This window comes from Cloeon dipterum, chromosome 1, assembly GCF_949628265.1.
Source record: "Cloeon dipterum chromosome 1, ieCloDipt1.1, whole genome shotgun sequence".
Lineage (NCBI taxonomy): Eukaryota > Metazoa > Arthropoda > Insecta > Ephemeroptera > Baetidae > Cloeon > Cloeon dipterum.
Window position 1 is genome coordinate 31,065,937 of NC_088786.1, and position 20,647 is coordinate 31,086,583.

At 40.0% G+C, this 20,647-nt stretch overlaps 1 protein-coding gene and 1 long non-coding RNA gene across 6 annotated transcripts in view; one reads left to right on the forward strand and one right to left on the reverse strand.

Moving 5' to 3' along the window:
- Positions 1-344: 344 nt before the first annotated feature.
- On the reverse strand, positions 345-7,809 carry LOC135934277 (uncharacterized). 5 transcript variants are annotated; one of them, XR_010574097.1, is made up of 5 exons: positions 7,673-7,687; positions 1,299-1,492; positions 764-1,108; positions 519-708; positions 345-455 (listed from the first exon to the last, which is right to left on the reverse strand). It is a non-coding gene; the product is annotated as an uncharacterized LOC135934277 (long non-coding RNA). The 5 variants fall into 5 exon arrangements; XR_010574101.1 differs by lacking the exon at positions 1,299-1,492 and having other exon boundaries at positions 7,673-7,809; XR_010574102.1 differs by lacking the exon at positions 1,299-1,492 and having other exon boundaries at positions 7,687-7,806.
- An 81-nt stretch (positions 7,810-7,890) lies between these two features.
- Positions 7,891-20,647, forward strand: part of LOC135934275 (high affinity 3',5'-cyclic-AMP phosphodiesterase 7A-like) — a 65,245-nt gene continuing 52,488 nt past the window's right edge. Inside the window, exon 1 of the mRNA XM_065475897.1 lies at positions 7,891-8,181. Within this exon, the coding sequence (XP_065331969.1) occupies positions 8,065-8,181 (117 nt within the window). The 5' untranslated portion in view covers positions 7,891-8,064. The remainder of the gene's footprint in view (positions 8,182-20,647) is intronic.

A 20,647-nucleotide genomic window follows, 5' to 3' on the forward strand; every position in this document is an offset into this window, starting at 1 on the left:
TTCCCACTCCCACTTCAACATTGAAGGCTCATTAAAAGGTCCCAAGGAATGATGGGTGATGTTAAATTGTAAATAGAGTTGGGTATCATCTGCTCCTTAAAAAAGTCGGTCATAACTTACAATTAGTAAGGTAAGAGATCAGGATCTGAAAATTGGCCATAGGTCCTGACACCCTCCATTTAGAATTACATTTGGGGGTGACAGTATTGTTGTATCCTAATCTATACTACATACATTACGTAACTGTGGGTATTCATATTAAATCTTTAGGGATACAACAGAACCAATTGTTGGAGCCTCATCTAGCTCTCCTTGCCTTTTAGCCTTTTCAATAAAAATTCATATTTGAAGGTCACCAAGGATGCACTAAAGCTTTTCTGATATTATTGTTTTTTTTTTATTTTGGTGACAAAAAATCCATAAAAACATTCTTGCATTTTTCCATGCGTTCATTGCTGCAACAAAATTAGAATAAAATTACTACCTAGATGAAAATCACGTGTCATTGTGAAACTTACTGGATGCGAGTCCAAGAATTAAGCTTGGGAACAGAGCGTTCTTTGACTGGTCTAATAGTTTCTCTCTTTGGCGTCCTCTGTGTAGAATCAAGAGCGTCAAGCAATGGCTGCAAATCTCCAGTGACCACAGTTTTTTGTCTCTTTTCTCTCTTTTTTCGTTCAACTTCCGCCGCGTGTACTGTATTAAGCTCTGCAAAATACACAATTATGAACTTGAGTACAAAATTATAACTTAAATCATTTACTAGCAAGAAAAGCTTCCCTCCTACGAGCTCTCATGTCCTTTTTGCAGGAACGCATTGAATCGCTTTTGAAGCTTTTCTTAGAGTAGGAAGAAAACGATGAGAAAGTACTCCTTGCATCTTCATTGTCTCTTTCCTCTTTCCTCAGGTTGTCTTGTAAAATCTTGTTTGGTTCTAAATATTCCAATGGTATATCCAGCCCGGCAAACAGATTATCTGGCACATTATTTATCTTGAGCGGCAGAGAGGCTTGCGACGCTTGCGACTCAGGTTCCTTCTTCGCCGATGATGCATTTTTGCCTGGAGTGTGGTACTTTGTCCTGCTTCGAGAAACCTTACCCATTTTGGCTACATGAAACACATCAAGAAAATCATGCACAATATCAATATATAGTACAATTTGAAAATTACGAGCAACAAAAAGTTCTTACAAAAATTGTAACAACTTTTCTTCTCGTCTGAAAATAGCTCTGCTATGTAATGTATTATGTACATAATTGGAAGGGTATGTAATATAGTTCCTACGCACCGTACTTACAGCTTAGATTGTGAGTAAGCTAATGCGGTCGACGTCGGTCGTCGACACTCGTGGTCAAATAATAATATTTTATTATTTACTTTCTCAGCTGCTGATGCTGAAGCTGAACACGCAGTAACGCAGGTCACACAGCTGAGAGCTGAGCCACTAGCCAACGGAGGTAACTTTGAGAGACCAGAGATTGCTTGCAAATGCTGCCAACATAATAATAAAAATAAGTAATTCCCGATTTGATGCTTTAGGCAAATCGAAAAAAAAAATGAAAATATGTTCTTGGAAAAATAAAAATTATTTTTTATAGAGCAAAATAATTGTATTATTTCTGTTTTTTGAAGAAATTAAGTAGCGTCACTGTCACTACTCACAACTGCGTATTTGTTTAGTTGGTTTGGCTATCAAAAAAATCCAGCATGGTGCAATTTTGAAACATTAGCCCGCCAAACATGCGTGTCTATTGTTGATATCTGCATTTAAAATTTTATAATACATCATACGTTTTGGCTCATTGTTTTAGGTTTGCCTTCGTTGTCCAAATGTATGCAAAGAAAATGGGGAAAATTAACAAAATATTGCATGCTAGTTTGCCGCAGTGTTTTTTGAACGTGAAGAATAATTGTATAAAAAAACTACTAAAATGACCAAAGGGGGAGAGTTAATACCTGCTAGTTAGATCGCCTGCCAAATCTTTGACGCCCTGAGCTTTTTTAGTTTCATTTCATGTGCAATGGTCGTTTTTTTAACTTACCACAAAAAAAGCATGAAACGTAAAATGCAAAATTTAATTGTTATTTTCCTTTTTTTTTCATTAAAAGAAATGTATTTCGTACCAATACCTCTCCTTCGCAATTCATAAATAATAAACTAACCCAGTGAGAAAAATTTCCAAAATTTCGTCCATTGGAATATTTCAGGATTATATAATTTAGAATTTAGTGTGTGCCATAAACTCAAATTTTATACTAGGAAGAATCACCTTTCAAAGGTTCATAATATATACTTCATACCCCTTAACTTAAAATTATATTTTATTTCTTTATTCTTGCTAAATGGTATATAATTTAAGGATAAAAACACTTAGGAACGCAATTATTATTCTCATTTATGGTTACGTAGCAATACATAATGAATTTTTAAACAAATCGCTCGTGGCACAGAATATATCCACTCTAATCTTGGCTGTCAGATCTGAGGCCCGGTACAGGGTGTGGTGCTGGCATGCAACCAGCACTAGCAATTTCAGGGTTCGACCACACCCTCGCCCCGGAGTGTGTAACGTAGCAGAGACGAGGATTTAATAGTTTTCAGATGCAAATGAATGCAAGCCTCTGTTATTGGGTGCGGCCACAGCAATGTCACAATAATGAGTCAGTTTGCGGGCGAAAAATGTCACTTCGCTCCGGGCCCAATCTTTTAAAAAGGCAATCCCACGTGACCTGACTGCGCGAGTTAAACGTAAATATACACCTCCTGCAGTTAGCCGAGCAATTTGCGACTGGCTGCTAATTGTGCAACCTTAACAGAGGCAACGCACACGCCTCTGCTGCTTGCCTTTCATAATATAATGTAGGATTTCATTGATGAGAGATAGGCTACGGAAGATAACTTTATAAACTATTAAGCAAAATAAAATATTTGAAGTTATGCGATAAACTATTTGTTTGTTATTTATTTTTAAAATATATTGATATCAAAAATAAATTTGGATTTTATTTTAAACTCTCATCTCGTATTGATATTCCATCCCTGCTTTTCTGTTGACTCCATACAAAATTCATGTATGATCATACGACCATTAAAATTCCTAAAATATAACTCTCGGACATTCTTGTTTGCATTAGCAAATTAATTTTGAAACGATTTTTAAGTCGCAAACCAAGTCAATGAGTGTTTTACCATGAAGTTATAATTAATAATGATTTATAAAATAGAATAGTTCGATTGTGATGCTATTATAGGTGCACGCATTCCGTTGCCCAGGTGACGGCTAATAACTGGGCTATCATCTTTTCTCAATCGAAGAAATGCCGTCTGATACGTCCGATCACCATAATAGAACATCACAGAAAAGCTCTGATTTCTTTTTAGAATAAAGGAAAATGAGACGCATGGTTTACTTGTATCTGTTTTTAGCTGACCTTTTGATAATGAAGATCGTGTATATAGTGTCCGGTTGTGTGCTATTTTCGGACTGCTATACCGTACATTGACACTCACGGGCGCGCCGATTTTTTTCGGAAATGACGCGCGACTGAAATAATAAAACCCTAAAATAGAGCCGCACGAGCTGTAGCGCTTATTGTGCAAATTAATTTGCAAGTTGATTCTCTTTTGCTCCCTCTATTCATGCGCACGACATGGACGCGCGCGATGCACGTATTTTTAGTCAGTCGGGAAAACGCGGCGCGCGTTTTAATGGGCAAATCTGTGCGCAAACAAAAGCATTAAGCAGCAAAACAAATGGCGTAATGAAAACTGTATCCAGAAGGCTTTATTTTGACGACAATGCCGGCGCACATGCAGAAAACAAAGAGCTGCAAGTCTATTTCGAGCCCCCTCACTCTCTCTCGCTCTCTTGTTTTCGCAAACATTTTCATCCCGACCATGCTCTGTACGTGCGAGTTAGTGTGTTTTTCTGTCTCGGCTCTGGGAACAGAGCTCACGCGCGCATTAGTTTCGAGCAAAACCCGGTGTTGCTGCTCCGGGACTCGCACGATTAACGATTAGATTGTCGTGCGTGTGAAATGCATATCTATAGCTTTCAGGAAAACAAACACTTCAAAGACAAAAATCACATTGATAGAGCGCGTGTGTCAATAGACAAATATGTGACAAATAATTGCTGATAAAAAGTGCGATGGAGTAGCCCCCGACTCTGATGAGCTAATCTTCGTTGTGGGTGCTTAACCCTGCGCGAAAACAATGCACCTCATGGAGGAAAAGGAGAAAAGTAAAATCATTTCTACAATACGGTCCACAAATTTATTACCATATTATACGTGCAAAAATGTGATAATGATTTTATTTTTAATCTTAAACGCAATAACGTACGTAAAATTTAATTTTTTGAACTATAAAAAATTTCTCATGAGATGAGAATCTTTTATTTTATTGGTGATTTGCAATTTTTTACAAAAATCATGTGCATTTTTAGTAATTTAGTGTGATATTGAATTTCGATAATTTTCCAAAATATCTAGAATATTTCATTCAAGAATATCACAGTTTATATCTTATCTTGCAATATTTTTAATAAATCGAGTCGCAAAATTATTCACTCTATATGAATCATCGTTTGAGGTGATTCATTAAACTTTTAAGAGTGCTATGAGTAGTAATTAATACTCCAGGGTGTCTTTGCGAGAAAGCTATTCCAGCAGATTAAATACGCCTACGCATGCAAACACCGCAGCCAATTAATTTCTCGAGAGCAATTTCGCACCAAGGGCAAAGTGCGGCAGTAGTTTTAATGAGCAGAAAAAGAAAACAAAAGTCTTGACATGGCAAATGAGGAGGTCAACACACAAAGCGCACGGCGGGCGCCTGTGTGTGCACAGGTAAGCCTCAGGTCGACATTTCAAATGTATACCCAACCTCATTACTCACTATTTAAAGCACAAGTTAAAATCTTGTGCGTTTGAAAATTAACACTATGCTTTTACATCAAATGCGTCTGGTAATACATTTGTAAGATAATAATAGTGGATATTTAATAAGTCACAAAAGGTTTATTTATACAGAGAAGATAAAAAATAGATTTCCCAAAATTCTTACAGCTTGAGAAAGTTAGATTTTTTCATCATAGTTCATAGTTAAGAAGGGGAATATATTAATTTGCAGATTAAATTTTTAAAATAAAATATTAAAAACCATGACGACCGTTGTCTTTTGAACCTCAATTACGCCTTACACTCTACTTTGGAAGGTTATCTTCCAATTTTAGTTGACCTCAGCAGGGCGTCTAACGAATCTGGGTCAATTTCAGAGGTTAAGTTATTGAATGTCTATATAATTCTAAGGAATTGGAGATCGAGGAAACAGCTACGTTTAAGCAAAAAAGTCTGTCTGCCAATTTGTGCTAGCTTCGATTCCATTTTATCATTGAAACTGACTAAGCTCATTTTCAAAAATCAAAATTTAGAGGATTCTATTTTGTGAAAGTCACCTTACGTTATGAGAGAATCACGCATTAAATTTTTAAATTAGCATTTACAGCAATTGGAAATGGAAACCCCAAATGGAAATTCTACCAAAAATACCACGCGCGAGCCTTCTGTTTTGAAATATTATTTCCTCGATCTATTGTTCCAACCAAAATAATTGAAATCAAGTCTGTGTACTTCACTATATTGTGCGGTAATATTTCGAGGTGGTCAAACAATTACCCTCACTCAAGTGAAGCAACCCTCCATATTTACAATCACGTAATAATATATAATATGCTTTTGTGCAACAAGCACAGGTGATTTTCCTTATTGCCGAGCCCCAGTTTCTGAATGTGCTGTTCGGTCTCAAACAGGACGACAGATTAAATCCATTGGTGAAACCCTTGTACGCCAAACAAAGTTCTCTCTGTAGGCCAAAAATGGTGCATTTGAATGAATTGCCAATTTGCTTGACACAAAATACACACTCGGGCCAAAACTTTGCGCGCCAGAGGCACTCAGAGGCACACGGCTTGCAGAAGGGCTCAAAGTTGCAAAACATGACAATAAATGCGCGCCGAGGTTACATTAATTTATTAATTATCGTACCAGTAATGGTTTTGTGATGGCGGTATCGTCGCCATTTGCATTTAGTTTGTTGAGCCGTAAACTATTAAGTTGTGTAAGCCACAAGGCACTGAACTGGACTTGACGGCGAGGTCTTCGGTTCAAAATTTACTCTTTTCTTGAGGGTACCCAGGTACTCCCAGCATGGTTAATGGAATAAATAAGCAATTTTTTGCAAAGTATTTAGAGTTTTAATTTGCTGATAGGTAAAGAAATTGAAGATTTTAAAGTTTAAGACAATTTATAATCTAATTTCAGCCCGGATATGATCTATGGGTTATCAAAATTGTGTTTAAAATTATATCTGTGCCATTTAGTAACCAAAATGTACGATGTAAACCTTTTTGGCAGGACAAGATCGCATCAAATGAAACTGCTGGCCCCATTTGTAAGTGTTCAAGTGCCCGAAAACTGTTTTCAAGTTCAAAGTTACCGCCTGTGGAACAACCTCCACCGAATTTGTATCTCAACGAAAACTAAAGTGCTTTCAAGGAATTTTTAAAGGAACTGTTTTTCAAGAAATATTGAACCAACTCTCTTTTAAACAATTATGTACAAACTGATAATATTTGGTCTGGATATGGCAATTTATGGGGCAAAACAGCCCTGCAGATCCATAATAAAGATTACTTTGAAAAATTTACAAAACATAAATCAAAAGTACTGTTTTTTCGAAATAGACATGCCTTCACTTGATATGCCTGTCACTGCTCTTACTATCTTTTCTGTGTAAATCATCTTTTTTTTACATTGAAGCAAACAACGTTGATTGTGAATGTTGTGAACAATACGATTTTCAAAAATGTCTAGCAAGAAGAATGACTGAGAAAAGCACCAGTAGTGTCAAACTTGATCATAGAGTGTAACAGTTTTGGTGTTGCACGCTTATAGTGCTTCTAATAAATATTTCTTTTCCAAAGCTTTTGCTTGTAGCAGCTGGATTGGACCCAAATTCAGAGCACACATTCTCTAAATTTATAAAGGTACGGTGGAGCTATCTCATCTGGTTAACTCAAATTAATTGCTATTTTAACGATTTTTACACAGACCATGAGTGATCTTTCAAACTTGATTAGAAAGAGAAACCAAAGAAACGTGGGTATGGTTAACCCGCGCATTTCAAAACGAATGTTATGAGTGTTCCTCGTCATTTGATAAGTTAACAAGTGGTTACAGATGAGTAATTCAATATGACTCACACAGGATCAAATTACGAGTCTACTCACCCTCCAAACAAAGGAGGAGTCAAGTTGCAAGATTTTTTAATGAACCCACAGAAAGGGAAGGAGGATACGCAGTTTCGTGAAATTAATATCGTTTTTTTACTTCTGCGAACAACAAATTTTAGAGCTTGTGATTAGTTAAATTTTTTATCACAATATAAGAGATTTGTTTTGAAAATAAACGTTCTTAGAAGATTATTTCTGCGAAAAACGTGGTGTCCAAATTGTGAGTGCTTTCTGCTCCGATTCATCAATCAAACAAGGAAAATAAACATTTTCGCGGCCGACGAGAGTCGCAAAATCATTTTATCTGTATAACAAATCAGAATGGGCCGTGTCCAGCGCGCGGCGGGACCGTTCCTGAGAAAGGTCAAACACGCACGTCGAAGGAAGCACCGGCTGACCGATGTCCCAAGACAGAAGGAGAGGCTCGGCGCCGACGACGGGTGCGAGCGATCGAGGCCAAAGCAGCGGAGCGCGACGGCGGCGGGCTCCACAGCCAGAGCCAGCCAGTGTGTATTGATTAGCGAGGAAGGAACTGCCGCTGCTGCTGCCGCTGCCTGCCTGCCTGCCTGCTGGCTTGGCCCCACGTCACATGGTGTGTGTGTGAGTGTGGCGGTGGAGTGGAGGGAAGGGCGTGCAGAATAAGGCAGTCTCACAGTCGAGGCGCACGCGGCCTCCCAAACAACGTACACACACACTTGCTCCATGCAGGCGTGAACGAAAACACACGCGCAGTTTGAGTTGTGTCGGCCGAAAACGCCAGTCGTCGGCATGATCCCCTACACGGCGTGTGTCGGCATCAAGTCCGGAAAAAAGAAGACGTTCAGGGCAGAGGCCCAGCGGTGGCAGGTCGTCCACCCTGAGAACGCACAACTCATCATCGAACAGGTAGGAGTGATTCGCCGACCGCTGGGAACCGGCAAAAACGTTGAAAACTAAATTAGGTTGAATGTGTGCTCTCTGAAAGCGCAGTTCTGGTCATTCGGCGAACTATAATAATGGGTTGCTTAATTAGTATATAAGGCTGCTTTTTACTCCGTCGGCCGGTTGGTCACGTGGTGCACGCCAAAGGGTATGGAGTGGTTTAATTAAGACGGTGTTTGTAACCATGGCAACTCTGCGGCCGGCGGATGGAATAATTGTACCAAGACTGCTGTGCGAATCTCGCGAAAAGTTTTGTCGGATCGCGCGGTGTTTTTGTACCCTCGCGGAAAGCTCGAAGCGCGCGCGGGCGAGGATGAAAATGTCAACTTGATCAAAGGTCATTGAAATTCCCTTCGCTGGGATTAGTTTGTAGGTTTATGAGCCGTGTTGGTTGCCAACGCACTTTCAAGGATTATGTAAACGCTGGCGCGCTGGAAAACTGTTGGGTCAAACTTTCATTCACTGACCGCTCGATCGTATTTTCGGAGCAGGAATTCAGCGCCGCGGCCTGTCAATTATTTATTCTAATCTGTCTCTCGATAGCTATCGCAATGTGTTAAAGGTCTGCCCTTGACAGATTAGTATTGAAGTGGAGCGAATGTGTGGGATTGCCACCTTTCAAGCGAGAGTATAAGAAGTTAGATCATATTCAAATTGATTTGCTGTTCATTCTTATCGTTTTTTAAGTTAGTATTCCGGTCAAAGTTTAGAAAAAAATAATTGAGAACATATTTATCGTGCTTATCTTGTTAGTAATGTTTGCACATTGCGTTTCATGAAATTCAATTCTCAGTAAATTAAAATTTCCGATTAATCAAAACAGGCCAAGAGAGGGAATAAAAAAAACATATCAAGATTTGCTTATTAAAAAACCTATCACTGCGAAACACTGCTAAAAAGGATACAGACAGACCATCAAGTCTTGGCCTGACCAAAAAGAGAACGGGTTTTTATGGATTCAGCTACAAAGCTTTAACGTGACACTGTTTTCAGAAATTCTCCATTGCAGGCCTTATAAGTATAGCTACAGAAATTATCATATTGTAAAATACTTTGAAGAGTTAGCCATGCCCAGTTACTCTTCCTCGTGATTTCCAAACTCAGTTATGATACACAAAAAAATCACCCACTTGCGTTTGCACACAAACAAGATCACGTTTTGATAGCATCTTAATCTTGAATCAACGTCAAGTGACGAGACCTACTGCATAAAAAGTGAAACAGTGATGAGTGTAAATTCGACTTTGAGTCATTGGCATTAATCATTTTTTTTTTATCAGCTGGCGTATGAATCTTATTATCAGTAGACCGACCCGAGCAGGAATAATACAGTCGAATCGTATAAAGGCTGACGCCTCGTTGCCGATTGTGTCGCATTGCTCGCCGCATCCCGGCTGTCCGCAAAAACACATTGAATTGCGTCGAGCGTGCGCTTTCAGCGGTTCCACCACGCTCCACGTTACGGTGCGAGAGAGTGTATATATTTGCAACGATCCGGCTCTAACAAGTAGCCGAGCAAAAAGCGGGCAGACGGCCTCGGCGCTTTACATTCGCCGCCGGTCCAAATAACTGCCAATCACCTCTTTAAACTTCGCGTTTTTGCGCAACCTCCTCTGCTGCGACTGATCAAAAGCGGTTTATCCCAATTATTCGGAGCAAAGTCGACCTACCAGACTGGACCGCGCGCATGGCTCCAAGACATTATTGGAGCATGCTCAGGAGGCTCTTCAGCAACTGAGATAACCCAATATACGTTTGTTACTAGTACAAACTGTATGTAGGCTCTGCCGATTTTGAATTAACTACGAAATTAACAAGGATGACATTTTACCTCTCAGGAAAAAATTATAGCAATATGCACGTTCCAAAAATTGTATTTTCCATTAAGGAAAACTCTGACTTTGATCGTTTTTAGTAAAAGTTTTAAAATTTAGCGGAAAATGTTAATGAAATCGTAATTTGCTTAACAGCCGAGGTTGACCTCAAACCATTGTAATAGCATTTCGGCAAAAAAAGTTGATGAAATCTCGACCTTATCTCATTGTCCATTTTTCAAATTGAATTAATCAAAGCCACTTCAAACTTCAAGCTTCAGCTTAAACAAAGGGAACAAAATAAGCTACTGGAGTGGTCTGGTTCTTAAAGAACATTTATCTTAAAGTCATTAACGCATTTTTATCTTAGAACTCTTATTACATTTTGATTTACTTGTAGAATAAATAGGAGCCGCAAATTCAAAGACGGAAAAACGTTAAGAATTGTGGCAAGAGAGTGAAAATTTTTATATCTCATCGTCATCAAGGAGAGCGGTTACTTGAAAAACGATTTTCCCATTTTCTTAAACCACAGGAATCGAGCTCTTGAAACAAACATGACATGTGTTACTATTTTTCATTTCTTCGAGGTTTTAGTTTCCAAAAAATATGCCTCTTTATCAGTTCTGTTTTCCTATTTTTCCCCGATGGCAAGTCTTTTTCATCGTTGCATTTTGTGTAAACTACGCGACAGCCGATCTGACTGACGAGCTCAGTTGACTTTTCGTGTTATATGCGCGTTGGCAGCGAATTATCGGTGGCTTTCGTTGCTCTTTATCAGTTGGGTGCTAGCTAGAGTGGAGCTGGAGCGAGTGAGGGCCGGTCTCGATAAGCGCACGCATTTGGCTGGACTTATTATCAATGCCGATCGGCAGCAAATAATACAAGCACAAGCAGCGCTCATATGACAGCAGAATTATTTATTCCGCTCCTTCGCTTGGTCTGCCCGGTCAGAGCCGTGTGTGTGCGCGCTCGAGAACGAGATAATCGGATCCAATATTGCATTTAGGGAAAAAGCAGCGCGTTTATCTCATCACACCGGGCTCAGGCAGCTTTTTGCGCAATAAAAACGCCCGGGGCTCGCGCTCAACCCCTTATTTGTTTTATCTCTTGCGTCATGATTTCGCTCTCGTTTGTATATTTGGACGCAGGAGTTTAGGTGCAGGCAAACTTTACGCTGCTCAACTTTCAAACTTATTGATTTTCAAGAGCCTCTCTATCTTTCTGCTCGGCAATCAATTCCGCTTTCCGGGAAATCGTTTGAAGCTGCAGACTTTCAAGTGCGCCAGTCATAGCCTTCTTTACATGCCAACTGCGATCAATTTGCGCGAGGAGCAAAATTTTCCTGCTTTAACGAGCCTAGTTATCTGCCAATTGAGTTTGGTTAAGTAGGTGGAAGTTAATGTTATTCTTCTCTTCGTACGCACACAAGCTAAAAACAACTTTCAAGAGCAAATCAGCCTACTTTGTTGGGAGCTGTAGAATAATGCAAGGAAAATCATTTGATTTCAAACAAAGATCATCAGATATGCGGGATCGGTTCTATAAATGAGGAATCATTGAAACGGTTAAATGATTGAACCATTTTAGCGGAAAAGTTGCAAGTAAAAGGAGCTCATCAGCAGCTTCACAGTGCGAGAACGTGCTTCGGCTATTTTCTCTTCAAATTCTCACTTAGCCTCCCATCCTGTATAAACACACGTGTATAGTAGAGCCGTTTATAAAATAGGTTAAAGTTAATTCCTCCACGTGTGCAATTTAATTATTTTATGTGTTTCATGGAAAAAAGAAAAATACGTTAATGTAAACGTTTCTGTTAAGGTTGTTTTTTATCTTGAGCATAAACAATAACAATATGCCATATTTTCGGTCTGTTTTCTTCTTTGAACCATTTGTTGGCCGATTTTCATTTCAATCATATTATAATTTCCTAAAATTTGATTATTTTTTGCCGATCATTTCTTGTGCATTTCCCTATTCGTCAGACGTCAGACCTTTGCCTCCAGTTGAAGAGCTCCGAAGAACAGTCATTCAAACAAAATAACTGGAAATTCATGTTACACATTTTCATTGATATCAGATTAGAACTAACTAAGCAAAAAATATTTTAAAACAAAATTCAGAGAAAAATTGCTTATCTTAAACACGTAATAATTGAGCAGACCTCGGCCTCTCACTTTCACACATCAACACATCGTCGCAATTGATTACAGAGCGTTTGCACGGCGCGTGGGCGATTTGTACACAATAACAAATGGATTTTGAGTAAATTACCAAAGCACGCACAGCATACAAATCGAATGCATGCACATATCCGAGCGCAATAGCCTTTCTATTCCGAGTTATTGATCATGCTGGTTTAGTTTTTGTCGTGAGCACCCGTTTGTTGCGAGTCAGCAGCAGGCGGGCTGGCAGATTTATTTATGTTCACACGTCGAATGCATGCCGAGCAGTTGAACAAGCAGACAGGGTGGGTTTGTTGTACCACAGCGTGTGCGACTCCAATTCCTCCGCCGCTCAAGCCCAGCTGTCTTTCAAAAGCCAGCCACTTTTCCGCTTTTCCGCCGCATACGGAGGGAGTGCCACGCGTGTAAGAATGCTCCGAATTTGTGCAGTATCGCTGCTGGCTAAAGGTCTGTGGCACCGCCGGAACAATCTTTGCGGTCACGGCCAGATGAGCGCCGTTTACGGCTCATTAACGCGCAAGCCGATCACATGCCGGTTGCAGAGGACGCGATTTGTATGCACAATTGTTATGTGTTTGTCTGCTTGACTGGCACTACGCAAATTGCTCTGCAAATCAAGTTCATTGTCACACATTTTAACCTCTGACGTGCAATACCGTGTCCTGCGGGCCAGCCGAAGAGTAATTTTACGTCATCATGCTGCTAGTGCTAAACTAATTGAAATAATTGCATTTTTTTGGGATTGATTGATGATTTACTTACTGGTTTGTGCTGTTTGAGCAGAAATTCAAATTTAATATGTGAAAATTGAACTGAAATTATAGGGATATTACACATTGAGTATTTGAACATCCCCTTCTTGTTTTTTGCGTGGTGAAAAATACAGTTTTGCCATGCTGATGCTCGAATAGCCAATTATTTTGCGAATTCGAGGCAGAATTTTGTCGCCAAAGCCTCTCCCGTGACAAGCGGGCGGGCAGAAAGAGGTTAACGTGGCGACGGTGCCATACGAAATCGAAAACAAACAAAAAGAACACCCCGGTTGGCGCGCGAAGCGAGTCGTCGTCGTCGCAGAAGTCGAGAAATTTGTTTGCTCACGAAGGCGGCGAGTAAGTTGACAGAGAGTAATTGAGCGAGTGCAATGTTGGCAGGCAACAGTACTTTACTTTCGAATAAGAGTTAAGGACGAAGCGCTTTCAAAGCTCAGATTTCCGCTGCACCCGCAGATATTTCGGGCCAGACTGCTGACGCCACGAACTGAAAAGCGCAAAGTTGAGCACGCCAATCTCGTCGGCTGGCGGGAATATATGCATGCAAGTCGGTGTGAATTATTTATTTGGGTGCCAAGCGAGTGCAGCCAAGGCACCTGTCAGCGAAAAGAAAATGCCTCTTGAAAGTGGCGTTTCGTGCTTTACATTTGCTTACATACAGCTCTATTTTTACTTTGCGAGAATTGTGATTGCAGACAAAGCCGTTTCTAAATCAAGGGGAAAATCTAATAAAATGCTAAGAGATAAAATTATTCTCTATTTTGGTATTTTACTATTAAAACTATTCAGGATTGTAAGCAAATAGTTAAATATTTGAATAGCAGAACTGAAATGTATACCGGTTCTCCTCTATCTTGGCGTCGCAAAGCTAATATTTTTTACAACTTCATTGGATTTTTTAGAGCTGGTGTCGATTAACGATAGAAAAATCATGCAATTTAATATTTAACCATGACCTCGACAAATCATATTTGCTTAGTCAGAGCAGTGTAACACGTTGAAATTTGCTTGTCATTTAAAGGGAAGGGATGTGTTAGTATTCAAATCTCTTAACCATTAGGGAATTCCGCATTATTTAAATATAGTAACCAATCATTTTAATGTCATTTGAATCTTCATTAAAAGCCACCAGCATGAAATAAAGTGCAAGGAAGTATTTTTTTCTTCTTTCTTGATTTTATCAGATAAAGCGCTAAAATGATTAGAGCTGACACCAACGGATAGTGTTTCTGAGTGAACTCTCGGTTGGATCTGAAAGCTGGCTACCTGTTTTCCGAGAATTCCGTCTGAAAGGCTCCGATTTGAAGCACGCTCGAGCTAAGTCAGACGCACCTTCGCGCAATCAGCCTGAGGCGATTTTCTCATCGCAGCAACCACTCTGTGTGCTGAGCTTCTTTCCTTTAAGGCGGTGTGTGCATCAGAAAAATAAACAAACGCCATCATCAGCGTCTCTTAGCGAGAGCGGCCGAAAACGAGAGGGTTTGGAGAAGTTCGCACCTAATACGTAACGACTCCTGGCTCTCCTTTCATACACGCCGTGTGTATTTCACTAACTTCCAAGGTCGCCAGTTTATATACCTCTCAAACATGTGACCTAGAAACCCGCTTAAAATATTCATAGGTCGCGTTTACAGCGCCGTACGCGCGCGCGTGCAATAAAAGTGAGTCAGCGGCGCGGGTGAGTGATACCCATCGCTTTTAGGGGACGTTGGCCGACTGAATGGTGATGAGGACGGTATAGAGGCCGCGAAAATTTGGCATTTACCAAGGCACGCGAATGCCGCTCTTTAACACATACAATCGAGCGGATGTGACTAATCTCCCGTATGGAATTCTTATTGCCGTTAACGTAGACTCGTAATTCGATTTTTTAATTGAGGTCTTCGTCATGGTCATTTCCGAAGTGCTGCATTAACATTGGTCAATCGGAAAGAAAAGGTTGATTTTGTTGAAGGTTTGGAATTTAAGATGATCGGTTTTAAGCACGAATCACGTGATTCACGTGCAAATTTAAATCGTAAGAGCTATTTATACTTATAATTCGTCGAAGTATAAAACCGTATTTGCAGTCCTAAATCATCTTTAACTGCTTAAACTTTATCTTAAAACCATATCTATATTATCAAATCGCTTGCCTGATTAGTAAATGTTGCGCAGTAAAAATTATTCCAAAATATTTTCTTTTATCTTTTGCTAAGACACCTAAAGAGATTTTTCGAAAACTTGTGATTTATTTTTGAATAAAATTTAAAAAAATCGATTAGTGAAACCCTCAGTATATGACCTTATTGAAATGACCCAAAACCATGGAAAAAAATTAAATCCTTATATTTAAGGTGAGAAAAAAGGGTGAAAACAGTCTAAGCTTGGCTCCGAACCTTCTAATAATATTCAACGCAAAAATCCCGCCTTCCAAAACAGATTTATTTGCTTTTGGCACTTGGATTTGTGCGACACTCAAAATTATCTTCTAATGACATTGGACGTTATCAACGATAACATTCTTATTTTAATTTTCCTCTTTTATCTATAGCTTAGGGAGATTTGTCTATCTTAAGATTATGTAAGCTTTTCCTTAAAAATCTGTTTTTACACTAAATAATTTTTTAAAGCTACCTAGGTCAAGGTCAAAGGCCTAAAATCTTAAACTGCATAGAACCGGAAATGGCCGATCAACTCACTTATGGAGAGATTTCGCCTAAATTTGATCTGCTCACTGACGAGCCTTCTCAGCACGCGGAGCACGCAAAGCGAGCGGCGAAGAAGCCGCTTTGTTCATTCATTCATTCCCTATTATTATTATGTGCTCTCAACAGTGCGACAAAGGCCGCCTACGTCGCGGCACGCGCGGCCTTTAGCCGCCAATTAAAAAGCTCTCGCGCGCGTGACTCTGCTCTTATGCGCTTACGAGAAAATTCGCATTTTAGACGAGGTCTTTTTTTCTCTGGGAATTTGGTCAGCTCTGGGACACGGCGGAGCGCGGTGTGTTTAGTTTTAATTAAACTGCAGCCGCCCGATGGCCAAGGAACAGGCACACACTCAAACAAAACTCTTTTTCAGAGTGCGCCCTTTGTTGATGTTTGCTGGCAAAACACTCGTGGCGCTTAATTAATTAATTGCAATGCTCTGAACTGTAAATATTTTGTATTATTTCACGTGGGTTCAATTTTTGTTTGTTTTATTATGCCAACAACATTTCAGCCTTCCATCGGCTTCAGTTGGTTAAGCGATGTATTTTTTAAATAAATGGTGGGATTGTTTTTTCAGTATTATGATTATTGTTACATAAAATCATGGTAGCTGCAAACCCTTAAAATTTGATTGTACAAAATCAGACATTAGACCCTATGGAAAAGTCATTTTGGCCAACATTAAAAGTTGATTTCTTTGAGCTCCAGGGCAGGATTACCAAAGGAAACTTATGTATTATTGTGTGCAGCAGAAATTGGTTGGCTTGAGTCAGCTCTCTAAATCACCAGCCGTTATCTGCGACTTGTGTGTGGCCTATAAATTTCGCCCTGTGTGCAATTAAATAAATTTGCCCCTGAGGGTGAGGCAATAAACCAGCTGGAATTCCACCAGACTTACATATATGCTGTCAATCGTTTTCCACATGATATTCGAATAAATATTGCTCTTGAAGAGCGACGGCACAATGCTCGGAGCGGCGCTCGTTCGCTCAATCATCCATAAATTAGACGCAGTAAGCAATTTTCCGTGTTTGCGCTGCCTGCGAGGCATCGAGAGCAGAATAAATTCGCAGCGCGGTGTATCAACAAAACATGGCTGCGCGCACCCCTTGCATTTGCCTGATAATACGTGAAACTTTGAAGGAGGTCAGCAATCGATCCAGCGCGCGGCTCTCAGCATTTATTGACCTTTCGCTCTCGCGTCTCGATTTCCAGTTCCATGCACTGGCCCACCGAATTCAATTTGCGGATTCGGATTTTTGTCGGCGGTTGCTTATTGGGTTAGCCGGTCTTTGCATCCTGTTGTGCCTGCCTCTATTTTGCCAATTTGCCGCTCCCGCTGCCTCCGAGAATCCAATTTAGCTTAAAAGCAGACGAGCCAGCCACCTCGAGCACCGCGGCTCAGCTTCAGCTGGCCTCTCGCACCAGCTGCCTCTCGCGAGAGCGCTTTGTCCCACCTCCGGGCCGCAGTCGAAAAATTTCCGCCGCTCTCGTAAACAGGAAGTCCGCCTAATTGCGTTGGCTTTCTAAAACGGAACCAAGATGTCTGCTTTGCTTCTGCTCGGACGCCAGGGAAACATGTCGACCTGCGCCGAGTGTTCGAAACCAAATCAAAAGCTATCAAAAGGCGAAGCAAAAATAAAATAAAAATCTACCTTGGAAGCGGTATTTATGTCCTAAATTCTAGACTTACGAAATTTGGTCTGCTGGCCTAATTTTTCTGACTAGAATAGTTTTTTCAGATATTAAAATTTGAATTTTTAGCTAGGAATTTTTATTTTTAAATATCCTTGACTTGATAAAAATTTTTAATTTTTGTAATCCTCATGCATGCAGAGTTTCAATTTTTCCAAAGCATGAGCGAAAAATTAAAAAGTGATTGCATGACATGTTATCTTATTTTACCTGGTGATCCATGATCCATTTGTAAATTTAAAATAACAAAGTGATTTTAGGACACTAAATATTTATTACTACCAAGTAAAGGTATGTCGTTAGTTGCCAGTTGGAAAGCTTAGGGAAAAATTAATCGATCCCAGGTCTACCGATTGCGTGCAAAAGTTTCTTCCAAATTGTTTCCAAGAAGACAAAAATCGCCAACTAACGAACATTGGATTAGCGCCTGCAAAACTCGCAGCTATGCAACTTGATTGACCGGCGTGTGTAGCGGCATTGCATAACCACTGACCCACTCGGAGCTCGATAATCGCTGACGCTCTTGGTGTGCTATTTTTGTAAATCTTATCTCTTCAAGTCTAGCAATATGAGGAAAGAATCGGTCTATTTATGAACTATGGAAAGCCCCTTTAGAAGCGTTGTTATGTAACGTGACAGTTTGATGTATGCGGTCTGACACGATTCTTGCGGTAAAAAAATTGTTTGCACCAACGCCTGTCACTCTGACTTGAGAATTTTCGGAGTAGAGAATGTTGCGTTTTTTGCTTTTCCAGGTCATTTTCTTAGCGAATTTTGCTTTATACACGTGCCAATGCTTTTGTTTATAGTGGAAATAAAAAATTGATAACTCTAATTATGTAGATTTCTTTCAAAATATTCTGGAATTTCATGGTTTCTTTATCGCGAAGCAAGAAATTGATAAGAAGGCTTTTGCTCTTTGAATTTGGTTCAATTCTAGAACTTGGAGGATGAATACCAAGAAGGCGGAGTTCACGAATGGGCACAGTTTTCCTCTTAAAAGCAATTTGTCGTTCTAACTTTCCTCATGCTCTCACCTTGACTCTGATTAAATTGGTGTTTTATTGTGTCTGCCAAAAAGGAATCATCGTGTTGACATTTCCGTGCAAAGAAGGATCTGGAAGAAATTAGCAATTTAGCTAAACGAGAAAGAAAAGTTTCTTAGATCGTTTTGATTAATACGCGGACAAAAAAGGGTTACTTGTTGAAATAAATAACTAGATGATGCAGCCAATAAAATAATTTTTTAACTCCTTACCAGTTAAAAATCGAATGAATAATTTATGCTCTTTTAAAAATTGTAATTGTTCCATAAAATGCAACAAATAAATGAAGAATCAGATTAATTTTGCAAATTTTGGCACAATTTCCATGAATATTTAGCTGACTTGCAAGTTATAGAGAAACAGTGGCTTGACCTTGCATGGACATAACCAAAGGTAGAGGAGATCTGAACGGCCGATCTTGGCGAACTGCATTCACTAGTTCCTCTTACGCGTTCTTCGCGTGAAATGATGAGAAGAGGCGCACTTGAGTTGCTCTCGCGGTACATTTCTTTTGTGCAATCCGCGACACTCTCCTCACTCACTCAGTTTCTTTTCCCGGCGGTCAAGTACCTAACATAGTTACGTTCGCGCCTGCTCGCGGCTCCGATCCGGGTCACAGCGCTCAAATCTGTATGCCAGAGTGCACATGACATGCATCAATTATGCTGCGCGCGAGAATCAATATTTAATTAAAATTGCACTCAGCCCGGGAGGGTGGACACGCGTGTGAGAATGCGACTCGCTTGGCTGCTCACATAACCACCGAGGCTAAATTAAAATGGCTCAATGCTGCAGAGGGGTGTGCGAGATAGCTGGAAAAATAAAATTATTTGTTTGAAACATGATCGGCCGAGATATTTCTGGAATTGTTAAGCAGTCAAATTAGCAAGATTAAAGAGCTTGTAGCATAAAAATTATTTCATAGTTGTCAAAAGATGTAAAAACAATTTTTAAATTGGTCACCTCGTCAGCGGACAAGCGCTGGACACAGGAAGCGGCTGTTTATTGCGACATCATGAATCAAAAGGCTGATGGAAATTAGGACACGTCAATCCTGTTGCCCTGATTTAATTCTTTTTCAAAATTTTGTCTCTTTAGCGTGCCAGTACAGATGTGATTAATCTCAGATGCACCTCGTCTAATTGCAATTAAACACTTTCGCACATAGATTACAACGCCTTGACAAAATGCACTCTTCCGCCGAGTATAATTTTGTTTGAAGAGAATTCTCAAATTGTTTAACTAAAATTAATGGCCAAAAAATGAGACTTCAACGTTTCTTTAACGCAGTGGCCGTACGAAAATTCCAACGACGGCACTCTGATAACCAGATTTTTGCCAAGCGTATTTATATTATATTTTTTCCACTTCCTTTAAATCGTAGTGGTTATTTACAAATTATATATTTCGTATTTTTCTCTTATAGACCTATGAAATTTAGGAGGGAAACTTATTTATTTTTTTACAGTGATAGGGTGAAGGCCGTAACGTCCAAGCATATCTGACTATTTTTCACATCCCCGCCACCGGAGCCAAATTGGTTTCAAACAGCTCGGCGGAATTAGTTTTGCGGACGCCCGCAGGGGCTGCTGACGGTCCATGCTCGTCGGGAATTAGCATGCGAAAAAGTAGCCGAGACGGTACGAGACGAAATGAGTTTAGCTTAGCGGCTAATTAGCCTGGCGAGCGCACTTTAATTGTGTAATTGGACACGGCAGCGAGAAATTTTTCCCGGCTCGGATTCGCCGGCGCCGACGCTGATGAAAAGTAATTAGGCCCGCTTTTTCCGCCCACGGTGTGCGATATGTGTCTTGCGTTAAGTGCGATTTATGTGGAAAGTTTGAACGCCAGCCCCTAAACACCTGGAATTGCATGGTTCGGAGAACACGCACCGTAAATTTCTGGTTAACAGAGGGGCGTTAAAACTGCTTTTTATTTGCTTCGAATTCACGCTGGAAAATTTCTCTTGGGGCATTTTGCAAGAAAAATATTTAAACTCCCACGTTACACTTTTTCTTTCTCGCAGTCTTTGTCATTTTGTATTAATTTCTGCACTGCGCTGCAACTTTCTCTGCACCATCATGATTAAAAACAACATCTAGACTTACAGTGTCAAAGGCATGTGTTCACACAGGCTGTCGTGGAACTCAACATCGCCAGTCAGTGCAGTGAGAGCTCTGCTGGAAACACCGTTAATAAACATTGGTGGTGCAACTGAAGCTCGAGCAG